The 12,707-nt window shown below is 44.6% G+C and overlaps 1 protein-coding gene across 4 annotated transcripts in view; it reads right to left on the bottom strand.

Annotated features, from left to right (window-relative positions):
• LOC132781758 (ankyrin repeat and fibronectin type-III domain-containing protein 1-like) overlaps positions 1 to 12,707 on the bottom strand; it is a 343,353-nt gene that overhangs the window by 295,148 nt on the left and 35,498 nt on the right. For 2 of the 4 annotated variants that reach the window (XM_060786193.2, XM_060786191.2), the window contains exon 2: positions 6,809 to 7,056. In XM_060786193.2, the coding sequence (XP_060642176.2) occupies positions 6,809 to 6,954 (146 nt within the window). In that variant the 5' untranslated portion in view covers positions 6,955 to 7,056. Of the gene's footprint in view, positions 1 to 6,808; positions 7,057 to 8,903; positions 9,075 to 9,416; positions 9,560 to 12,707 lie in introns of those variants that run through there. The other 2 variants (XM_060786190.2, XM_060786192.2) reach the window with 2 other exon arrangements.

The raw sequence follows: 12,707 nt of genomic DNA, 5'->3' as shown, positions 1-12,707 counted from the left end.
TACCAAATAGAATCGTATCCTCATGTAAATCATATCATCATGTAAATCGCCATTTCCACTAAAGTGCTAATTTATGTCTACTGACCGAAAACCTGGTCCCATAGCCACCCATTATTTACATTTTCTAGGACTTAAAACTGCACAAACGAGATCCAAATCAATAGACAAGCTACAGGGATAAGGGAGAAGAGTCCCAGTTTACCTAATGGTAAAGCCAGCCCTACAAGCTAATGATAATGCTTCTCTTATAAGTTTGAAATCAGATTGTTTTTCCTTAAAGCCATACTTAATTTTGAATCTGGTTTACCACATTAGATTTATATTTAGTGTGTGTGTGTGTCTATATGTATGTATGTATGTATGTATGTGCGTGTGAGGAATGCAAGACTGGGGTGAAAATTGCTGGAAGAAACATTAACAACCTTAGATATGCAGATGACACCACTTTGATGGCCAAAAGTGAGGACGAGCTGAGGAGCCTTCTAATCAAGGTGAAAGAAGAAAGCACAAAAGCTGGGTTGCAGTTAAACATAAAAAAAAAACAAGAGTAATTGACAACTGGGAAATAGAAGGAGAAAATGTGGAGGCCGTGACAGACTTTGTATTTCTAGGTGCAAAGATTACTGCAGACGCAGATTGCAGCCAGGAAATCAGGAGACGCTTACTTCTTGGGAGGAGAGCAATGACCAATCTTGATAAAATAGTGAAGAGTAGAGACATCACACTGGCAACAAAGATCTGCATAGTTAAAGCAATGGTATTCCCCGTAGTCACCTATGGATGTGAGAGCTGGATCTTAGGGAAGGCTGAGCGAAGGAAGAGAGATGCTTTTGAACTGTGGTGTTGGAGGAAAGTGCTGAGAGTGCCTTGGACAGCGAGAAGATCCAACCAGTCCATACTTCAGGAAATAAAGCCCGACTGCTCATTGGAGGGAAGAATAGTAGAGGCAAAGATTAAGTACTCTGGCCACATAATGAGAAGACAGGAAAGCTTGGAGAAGAGTATGATGCTGGGGAAAATGGAAGGAAAAAAGAAGAGGGGCCAACCAAGGGCAAGATGGATGGTTGGTATCCTTGAAGTCGACTCCTTATTATGGACTTTCTGTTTTTAATGTTGTAAATTTTTGGTCTCAATGTTAACACTTAAAAAAGACTCTCTCTTTTTAATATATTAAAGTTTTATATTCTTGGTCTGTGACCATAATAACAGAATTCATTCACTCATTTTGGACTGCCGTGGGACCAGCATTGGGCAAAAGGATCCCAAACGCCAAAGAAATCAGGCTATATTTGAAGGGGTTGTAGCATTTTAAGGCTGGTATCCTGTAACCCATCCTAAAAATGTTTTGCTGCAGATTAAAAATGAATGACAGAAAAATAGGAAGCAACTACTGAGGAGGAAAAACCTCAAAGAGCAAAGTTAAAGCTCCTTGTACTTTAATATGCAAAGTCTAAGCCACTCAGCCAAGCAACCCAAGCAAAATGCCATTACTTCCCTTGATACTGCCACAGCAGCTGCTAAAATAGAGCATATTTTGTTTAGTGGTTTATTTAGGAATCTATATTTTATAGCTAAGGCAGAGAACTGCCTGGAAATCAGTGGAAATCTGCCCCCGTGGTTGCTTCCAGTTACATTTGCTGGAGTTCTCTGAAAATTGGGGGCTATATTGGAGGAATGTCAATATATATTCATTCTTTCATTTTTGGCCTATAAGATACATTTTCCACACACTATTTTACAGGAACCGGGAAACAAAAATCAGTTGCACATTATTAAAACTGTAAGGCCAAAAAAAAGAGGATATTGGAGTGTATCTCCCAGACATGGGGAAACTTTGGCCCTCCCTCCAAGTGTTTTGAACTTCAACTCCCACAATTCCTAACGGCTTCAGGCCCTTTCCGTTTCCCCCTCAGCTACTTGAGTGGGAAAGGAGAAGAAAAGGAAGGGGCCCGAGACTGTAGGGAATTGTGGGAGTTGAAGTCCAAAGCACCTGGAGGACCGAAGTTTGCCCATGGCTGGTATATCCCATAGCAGAGATCCAATAACAGCTAAATGAATTATCAGAATGTAAAACACACCTGAAGATCTATCTCTTCCGGCAGAAAGCTGGCCCAGCTCTCACTGTTAGCCCTAGCTTCTGCCTACCTAGCATTTCGAAAACAAAAATGTGAGTAGATCAATAGGTACCGCTTTGGTGGGGAGGTAAAAAGGCACCCATGCAGACATGCCGGCAATTAGATCAGGAAGGCGTCCATGAACAACAAGCTCCTCAGCATGGAAAATGGACCAAGATCACCTCCTTACGGCCGGAGTTGAGCACAGCCTCCAGATGCCGGAGATGAAAAGGGAGAAGCTTTTACCTCTGTCTGTGTACTGTATGTCTTTGTTGTTACTTGTATAATGGCACTGAATGTTTGCCATATAAATACTCTAAAATCCGCTCTGAGACCCCTCAGGTAGATAAGGCTGAATATAAATAAAGTGTGTGTGTGTGTGTGTAATGTATATATGCATCTATGTATGTATGTATGTATAAGCCATGTTGTAACTTGCTTCCAACCACAAGGAGAGGAGATAAGAAATAAAATTCGTATTATTATTTATTATTCCTGTTGTTGTTGTTATGATTATTACACTATGTAACGAATTCTTGTAATTTTTTTTCTGTTTCTGGTTTGAAACTGTTATTTCCTCTTTAATTGTGCTGTACTTACTTCTAAAGTAGTTCTTATACTCCAGCAACTTAGTTTTTGTGGCTGCCACAAACTCAGTTGAATTGGTTGACTCGATGAGAGAGGTATTCATTGATATTCCCGCAAAAATAAAGTTTGGGCAATTTAATAAACTTTCTCCAAGTTTTTATGACAGAACCAATTAGGAAATGATGCCTCCGTGAGTAGAGTTGACAAAGGATTTGAAGGAACTAGCGGAAGTCATTTCAGAACCATGGGCAATCATCTTTGAGAGTTCTTGGAGAACAGGACAAGGCCCAGAAGATTGGAGGAGAGCAAATGTGGTCCCTATCTAACTTCAAGAAGGGACAAAAAAGCACAACTCAAAAATTACTGTCTTGTCAGCCTCACATCAATACCAGGCAAGATTTCGGAAAAGATTGTTAAGGAAGTGGTCTGCAAACACTTACAAAGTAATGCAGTTATTGCTAATAGTCAACATGGATTTATCAAAAGCAGGTCATGCCAGACTAATCTGATCTCTTTTTTCGATAGAGTCACAAGCTGGGTAGATGCAGGGAATGCCATGGATCGAGCATATCTGGATTTCAGGAAGGCCTTCCTTTAACAAGGTCCCCCATGACCTTCTGGCAAACAAGCTAGTCCAATGTGGATTAGACAGCACTATGGTCAGGTGGATCTGTAATTGGTTAAGTGAATGAACCCAGAGGGCGATTCTCCCCAGTGCTTCCTCTTCATCCTGGAAAGAAGTGACAAGTGGAGTGCCAGAAGCAGGGCTCCGTCCTGGGCCCGGTTCTGTTCAACAGCTTTATTAATGGCTTAGATGAAGGATTAGAAGGCAAGATCATCAAGTTTGCAGATGGGAACATATTGGGAGGGAGAGCCAATACTCCAGAAGACAGGAGCAGAATTCAAAATGATCTTAACAGATTAAAGAGATGATTAGCCAAAACTAACCAAATTAAGTTCAACAGGGACAGAAAAAAATGAAATGCAAAGATACAGAATGGGGGAGGCCTGGCTCAATAGCAGTACATGTGAAAAAGATCTTGGAGTGCTTGTGGGGAACAAGTTAAACATGAACCAACAATGTCATGCGGCAGCAAAAAAGCCAATGGGGAGCCTGTGCTGACAGAGGGAGCTCATCTGCACTCTACCCAGATTCAGACCTCCAACCTGTTGGTCTTCAGTCCTACCGGCACAAGAGTTTTAATGCATTGCGCCACTGGGGGCTCCAATTCTATGATAGCCCAGGAACAAAAAATATGTTACCGTACATAGTGTTATTGTAACAAAAGTCATATTTAAGCTTAACTATTAAGCCTGTTAGACTTCTATACCACTGCTTCTTAAACTGTGGGTCTCAGCCTCAAATGGGGTTCCTAGTTAGCTCAATGTTGGGTTCATGAAAATTGTGTGCAGCATGCCACCTAATGGCTCTTTCAGGCATTTACATGAATGTTGTGTAATGTTTACAGTGGACTGCAGAAGATGCTTCAGTTGTACTTCATAAAAAGGAAAATCTGTCTGTTTAACAAGCTGTGCAAATACTGATTTATTCTCATAAATGTTTGATTTTGATGCCTATTTTATCTACCTATCTACCTGGGTTCACATAAAAAATTATTGGACTGAAAGAGGTCGCAAGTGGAAAAAAAATTAAGCCATGTTTGGCTATACTATCATGCTTGAGAACTGTATATGTTTGAGAAAATGCTCTAAAGCTTCATATCTCTTGGGAATCAATCCAAAGCAGATAGAGAAGATTGTACAGAGGAACCTTACACTTGGAAGCAGAGGCAGCCCTAGGTAATTTTCAAAGGTAAGTAAACAGTATTCCCCCCCCTCCCACCAATCACTGATATATATTTTCTGTTCATCGTGGGAGATCTGTGTGCCATATTTGGTTCAATTCCATCATTGGTGGAGTTCAGAATGCTCTTTGATTGTAGGTGAACTATACATCCCAGTAACTACACTTGCCGCACTTGCACCCTTGCCTGGCCCGCTTTGGGTCCGGAGGCGTGCCTGAAGACCCCGGCATGTGCACCCAAGTCACCTCTTCTCCTGACTTTCTCCTCAGCCATTGGGACCGAGAGAGAGGGGGGGGGGGTTGAGATGCCCACCTTTCCTGAAGGTAGGCGCAAAAACAAAGGAGGGAGCGGTGGTGGGAGATATCTCCAGCCGGAGGGGCTCTCTCTCTCTCTTGGTCCCAATGGCTGAAGAGAAAGTCAGGAGACAAGGTGACTTTTGGTGCACATACTGGGGTCTTCAAACACGCCTTCGGACCCGAAGCGGGCTAGGTGCGGTGGCTCTGCCCCTTGGCCCACCCACGGATTGGGGAGAGGAGAGGAGGCGGGTGGAGCGCCGGGGGATCGGGAAAGGGAGCCGGTCATGGGGAAGGGATCAAACGTGGAGAATGATTGAGCGCCGGCTCTGCTCGCGCACCCGGTGGCCGGGTGGAGCAGGAACGAGAGGGGCTAGGCGAGGCTCAAGGGCCCGGCCCCTTTGGGAAGAGGATCGCCCGGCAGCGAGGCAAGAAAGCCAAGGCTCCCCCTGGACTGCTGGGGCTGTTGTGAGCTGAGGGGGCGCTCCTCAAGTGGCGGTCGAGGGGCATTTACAGAGGCACATCTGCGCCCCTGGCAAAAAAAAGTGTTCTGCGACCGCTTACTTCGCGTAATGGATGAGCCGCCCCTGCTTGGAAGAGCAGTTTGATGTACTTGTGGAGTAAATGCCTGACAGTGGACATAAGACACCAAACTATGTCTCTTCTCCAAGGCACAATAGACAGTGTAAATGACCATCGATTTGGGTTTTTTTTTTCTCCTCAGTCAAGGAGCCAGACAAAGCCAAAATGGGGAGAAAAGTCAAAGTCAATCAAAACAGTCCCAGTAAGCCATAAGACAGACTCCAAAGGAAGATGTGAAAATGCAATGCAGTACTAGAGATCTAGAGATGTTTGGTTTTGTGAGAGTTGCTGTCTTTACACATTATTATCTTGGGCAATGACAACTGCAAGCAGTCCTCAAGTTACGAGCAAGAGAGGTTCTACAGGTTTGTTCTTAAGTTGAATTTATATGTAAGTCAGAACAGATACACTTTTTAAAGTGTAACTCTGTGTGTTTCCTTTGCTGCCTGCCCCTGTTCAAAAACCTCACCTTGCTTTCTGTCCCTGTGATGACTGGATTTTGAACATTTTGGCCTGTTGTGAAAACAAGGATTGGAGATAAGCTTCAGTGGCGGCCCCTTTTCTCCATGATAATAACTCTTCCAGGAGTGAATTTCCCTTCCTTCCGGGGGTCAGATTTCCCTCACTTCCTGTTGTCTAGTTCTTGTTCTTAACTATGAGTTGGATGTTTGTACCTCAGGGACTGCCTCTCCCATGTTACCCACACACATACAAAAATGGACAGACATCTAGACCAGGCATTTTAGCACAGTGGGTCAAACTGCCAGCTGTAGAAAATCTTGCCAATTGAAAGGTCGACAGTTCAAGCATTGGTCAGGGTGAGCCTCCAACCGTCAGCTCAGCTTCTGCTCACCTAGCAGTTCGAAAAAAGCAATGTGAGTAGATTAATAGGTAGCATTTTGGCGGGGAAGTAATAAAAGGCGCCCATAAGGACATACTAGTGATTCAATTGGGAGAATGTTTAAGCACAATAAAACTCCTCAGCATGGAAGATGGAGTGACAGCGTGTGCGCACGCACGCACACACACACACACACACACACACACATTGTGGCTGGAGTCGAGCACAGCCTCCAGATGCCAGAGATAGAAAAAGATGGGAAGCCTTTACCTTTGTTTATGTACTGTCTGTCTTTGTTAGTTGTATAACGGCATTGAATGTTTGCGGTATATGCATACTGTAATCTGCTCTGAGTCATCTTGAGGAGATAGGGCAGAATATAAATAAAGTGTATTATTTTATATTATTTTGGACTTCAGCTCCCACCATTCCTAACAGTCTCAGGCCCTTTCCTTTTCTTTCCCTTTTCCGCTTAAGCGAGCGTAGGGGGAAAGGAAAGGAAAGGGCTCGAGGTTGTTAGGAAGGGAGGGAGGGCTGAAGTTTGCCCATGCCTGGTCTAGATGGAGAAGGCACTCTTCCCACTACCTGCATTCGGTGATGCTACAGCAGTAGCTGCCACTCCTCCTGCCGCTTCGTCGATCCGATCGCAATTCATTCCTGGACTTCCTGAGGCTGAAGTACTCTGTGAGCTTCCCAAAGGACGACATGACGCCACTTCTGGGCACGTACATACATGTGCAGAAAATGGACGCACGCCTCTAAACATGAGTGCCCGCAGGTCCTCCTCGTCACTCCGGATGGGCCATCAACACCTCTTGGGCCGGGCAGGAGAGCTGAGAGTTGCAAGGGAAAGGAAGCAAGGACTTTAGGAAACAATCTTTAGGAGATCCTCCCTTACTTAAAACAAACACAAAGCCTTTTCCAATTAAAAATTATGAACGCACCTGTGGCAGAAATGCTTCTGCTACTTTAAAATAATACAGTTACGGCAGAACTGAGCTGAGAAGGAAAAATACGGCAGAACTGAGCTAAGAAGGAAAAATAAGCCCATCTGGGAAGAAAAAAAATCCTTTGCTTCTGACAGGATGTATTTCACAGTTCCTGCTGTAAAGAAGGGCTTTTCACAAAGGCAAGCCTCTACATAAGAAGTGTGTGTGTGTGTGTGTAGCTGGGGAAGAGTTGGCCTCAAATGTCTTTAATTAAATGGGAGCTATCAACAATCTCGGCCTCTCACTCCTAAGAACCAAGCAGAAAGAAAGCAAGAAGCACACACACAACTCAACTGTGAGCAGTCAAATGTCACTGATCCTGGACTTCAATTCTGCTCATATATATTACCCAGCGTCCATAAGTCTGCTCTTTATCCAGAAAGGTTTACAGGCAGGAGTGCCTCTCTCTCTCTCAGTGGAGCTCATCTCATATCTTAGTACCATGATTATTATTATTTTTTGTCATGTCAGGAGCGGCCGCTCCTGTTGTGAAAGAATTGGCCGTCTGCAAGGACATTGCCCACGGGACGCCCAGATGATTTGATGTTTTATCATCCTTTTGGAAGGCTTCTCTCATGTCCCCGCATGAGGAGCTGGAGCTGATAGAGGGAGCTCATCCGCCTCTCCCCGGATTCGAACCTGCGACCTGTCGGTCTTCAGTCCTGTTGGCACGGGGCTTTAACCCACTGCGCCACCGGGGGCTCCTAGTATCATGTTGAAGCCTGGGAATTAATTAGGTATTAATTAATTTTTAAAAAATCATCCACAATCATCTGGACTCCAGTCCTCTGCTCTGGGAAAACAATGCAATCCTATCAGTGGGGAATTCTGCACAACAGACTGCCAAAAAGCCCCAAACTCATACACATCCATGCCAATCATCTCCCGGATTTCCTTGATGAAACAGAACGACTATGAATTAAAGGGAGGCCCTCTTCACAAACTCATGTGAATGTGATGATTATTTAGTTCAGGAAAGAAAAACACCAAATAGAAAAGCACGAATTTCACAAGATGTCACACATTTAATGGTTCTTTTGGAGAGGAGTAAACAAACTGGGACCTCAAATAAATGAAGTGCTCTGACCTTCTCTCCAATCTGCTGTAGTAGAGGTACCATATTTATGCAATGTGAAATGTTAATTGCTATTTTTGATGCCCTATAATAAAGAGAACAATCAATACGGCAATCCTATCCCACCGTCTCCCTTCATATCTATGTGGCTCAGGGTCTCCGGTTTCATTAGCTCTGGACTTCCATATTTGAAAAACAGCATCTAACACCAACAGTAAAAAAAAAAAAAACAGCTGCTTCTGAAGAAAGGATAAAGAAAGGGAAGATTATCGGAAGGCTTCCCGAAAATCTCAGCACGATGTTGTTCTCTGAACTATTTCAGAAAAGCATCCCAGCTCCGCTTGCGATTCCTGTTCCCGAATCCTTGCATCCTTTTCTCCCTGCAAAAGAGATGCCTCCAGGATGCCAAGGGTTGCAAAACCTGCATTCACACCAGCCAACATTGGCAGAAAGCGGCACCGCACAGCAGGCAGCGTTGGTACAGATGCCTTCACACAAGTAAGTGCAGCAGCACACACAAACACAGGAGGTGCAGGGAGGGCACAAAGACAACGGGTGTGAGGGAGAGGACAAGAGGAATGAGCCCAAATTAAATCAATGTGTGTGCATAAGGCACCTGCTGGCTTCTTTCAGCGGAACGGCTCCAGGAGATTTTGTTGTGTTAGCAGCAGCAGCAGCAGCTACCCGCAGCCTCTGGCTCTCTCCTCTTTCTCTGCCTCCTTCCCTCCTTCAGCCGCTTGGCAGCAGGTAGAATACCTCTCACCGCACCTTCTTGTTCTCTTTAGTGCTTTAGGAGGAAAGAGTACAGGTTGGAGATCCATTCACCTCTTCTCCTCTGGACAGCTTTCCTCTGAATCCCACACCCCGCCCGCCTCCAGCAACTCCACCTCTGCCTTGATGGTGTGTCTTAATTTCTTGTTTTAATCAATTTGCTGACAGGGAGAGGTATCAATACCGCGTTCGCTCTCTCGCACACTCAGCCCTCTCGCGTGTACAATCCAGCTCATGCTCTGTGCCACCCTCTCCTCCCCTCATCTCTCATCAGACCCAAGTCTGCCATCAAAAGAAAAGCAATATTCCAAATGCGGTATCTAGAAAACGACAACTGTGAATGGAATGATGCACCAACCTGTGCAGAGAAGTAGTCCAAGGGTGGCACTGAGGACCTTTGGAGGAAGGGAGCACCACACACTTCTTCGCAGGTATTGGCAAACTTAGGCCCTCCCTCTGGGTGTTTTGGGCTTCTACTCCCACCATTCTTAACAGCCTCGGCCCCTTCCTTTTCCTTTTCCTTTCCCACCTAAGCGGCTGAGGGGGGAAAGGAAGAGGCCTGAGGCTGTGAGGAATGGTGGGAGTTGAATTCCAAAAAAACTGGAGGGAGGGTCCAAGTTTGCCCGTGTCTGTTCTGCAGGCAAAATGTATATTCAGGAATCTCAGATGCCTTGGAATTCTATAATAACAATTACCTGATGCAGAAGGAATTGTTGCGTCTTAAGCAACACAAAAGCAAGAAGAGCCAACTCACCAAGGACTCCCAATAAAAAGAGGGCATGAGGGGTCTCGACCAGGGCTTCCTAAACCATTTCCTACTCACAAACCCCTTCATCACCCCTTTCCGCCCAAGAAATATTTACTTGACCCCGGGAATATACTGCGAATAATGAAAGCATATGCAAAGCTTGCTCAACGGTCTGATTTTCCTTTTTTGTTGTTGAAGTACAGCTGGAGCATTTTTTTTTGCAGAGCCCACTGTAAATGCTCCACGGTGTTGCTATCACAGATGCGTGTAAATGTCTAGGCAGTATCCTAGTATTCAACATTGAGTCAGGGGACTGCATTTGGGACCAGGATCCACACATTAAGAAGCAGCGCTCTGCGCCAGGGTTTCTCAAAACTTTGGTCCTCCAGGTGCTTTTTTTTTCACTTTGGCTCCCAGAATCCTTGATCATTTGCCAAAGCAGCTGAACCTTCTGGGAGCTGAAGTCCAAAACAGCCAGAGATCTAGAGATTACAAATCATCAATCTAGATATTATAAAAAATACATTCCCTCTCAGTACTCTACACTATCCATGTATTCAATTCCTTCCAATAAAAAAAAACTATCCAGGGTTTTTGCCTGTTTGACTGTCTGCACTTCTGTAAACAGCAGTTTCTCTCTGTGAGGAAGAACTTCAATGTGGATAATACTGTAGATCTTTGAAAAACACTAGAATCAAGACAGTGTCTCATGAACACCACCCAGACACAGGAGGTCTTCAGGCAGAAAGCAATCAAGGGGCAGTGAATGCCACCCAGGCTAAGTATATCTCCGGGCAATAAACACTTCAATGGAACAAAGGCCTGGCTGGGTTGCTGTGAGTTTTCTGGGCTGTCTGGCCATGTTCCAGCAGCATTCTCTCCTGATGTTTTGCCTGCATCTGTGGCTAATGGCATCTTCAAAGGTTCTGTTGGCAGTGAAGCGAGTATACACACACACACATATATACGCACATACACACACACACACCTGTGAAATAATGTCTAGGGTGGAAGAAAGAACCCTTGTCTATTTAAAGCAAGTGTGGATGTTGCAATTAGCAAACTTGAATTAGCATTTCAGCAGCCATGAAGTTTGCAAAGTTAATCAGTGAAGGTATCTGCATAGAGGTAGCCTGGCCTCTGTTGCCTGGAGGCATCCTCTATTTGTGGGGTGTTAACTGGCACTTGGTTGTTGTTGGCTGGAGTTCTCCTGAGTCTGAATGGTGTTCCCTCCTTGCTACTTCTAAGCAGATTCTCACTCCTGACTTGCTATCTTCTTAGTCACTCATATGCTAATGCAGTTTTTTTCAAACTGTTCTCCTCTAGATGTTTTAGGCTTCAGCTCCCAGAAATTTCAGCCAGCTTCCCAGCTATTAGGAACTGTGGGAACTAAAGTCCAAAACACTTGGAGGAGCTCAGTTTGAGAAACTCTATGCTAATGGTTGGATCCCACTCAACACTTGTAAATCAGGCTTGCTAATTGCACCCTTCACACTTGGTCAATAGGAACTAGTTCTTTCTCAAAACCTGGACACCATTCCACAGGTATATTATAGACTCCACTTGCCTGACTACAGTCAGATCTCTGAAAATACCAGTAGCCACAGATGCGGAGGTCTCCAACGTTGACCATTCCATACTATTGATCCAAGGCAAGGAATGCATATCCGTTGCAGATGTGGGAGCAGAAGCAGAGCAACACATAGCAGAGATAGATAACCAAGGAGGGGAGAAGAAAAGGCATTTGGTGTGTCAGGTATAGAGGCCAAAGAATTGGTCGCCTGCTGCAATGTGTGTGCAGCAATGGTTTCTTTTTCCTTGTTGTAAAATGTCTCTGGCTAGACATGCCGCAAGTGCAGACTGGTGACTCTCTCGGAAAAGGTCAACATGCTTCAGCAACACATTGACACTCTTCAGCGCATCAGAGAACACGAGGCCTCTTAGGCAGACTGAAGGAAGGATGGAGGTTGCAGAATCAACAATAGAATAGATTGCCAAGGAAAACGAACAGGCCTTGATCATGAGGGAAGCCACTGCCAGGAGCAGACCATGCACAAGGGATTCAGGACTGCGCCAACCAAGCAATGGCTTCCTCCCTCTTCCTGAAGATAATAAGAGACCAGGAACAAGTGACACACACTTGTGCTGTCTCCCCAGTGAAAACATTGGGACGTCACTGCCAATTTGCCTAACCTCATCCAAAGGAGTCTAGTGTCCATATCAAGAGAAGTCATGGTATCCCTCTCTTCTGCTTCAGTCAGGCCTCCTCACCTGGAATAACAGTCCTGTGTTTGAGTCCGGGCCCCACCATTCAAGACTTCATCCCACTGAGCATGCCAAGTGTTTGGAAGAGTAGATTACATGCAGCTCACAGGCATACTGTGTTATGAAATTAAATGGATGATTTTCCTACTTCTGTCACACAATAGCAAACTAACCCTTTTTTTTCAGGAGTTCTCAGTTGATTTGCCATCACATTCCAGAGAGCTGTTCCCATCCACTCTCCCTGCCCCCATTTCCTTTGTGAAAAGCAACATCTCATCTCCTGGACTATGATTTTTGTTCCTGGGTTGTCAACATCATTTCCTAATTGGTTCTATCATGAACGAATGGGAAAAGTTTCCTAAACTGCAAACACTTTGTCTTTCCAGGAGAGACATCATCCTGCTATTGCACTTTTTGCTCTAGTTTTTCAATGGTTGATTATCTTGTAGAGTTTCCACCAATTTAACATAGTTTGTGGACACAAAAACAAAGTTGCTGGAGCACAACAATTACTTTCAAAGTAAGGGCTACACAATTAAACCGGAAATAACACTTGCAGGTAATGATGGAGTTTTTTTCTCAAAGGGGCATTTCGGCTCCTCCCACAAATTGCGTAACAGTATCATTTAAAGGGGA

The sequence above is a fragment of the Anolis sagrei genome, chromosome X, assembly GCF_037176765.1.
Source record: "Anolis sagrei isolate rAnoSag1 chromosome X, rAnoSag1.mat, whole genome shotgun sequence".
NCBI lineage: Eukaryota > Metazoa > Chordata > Lepidosauria > Squamata > Dactyloidae > Anolis > Anolis sagrei.
Note: the sequence above shows the minus strand (reverse complement) of the source record. Positions and strands in the feature narration are given on the sequence as shown.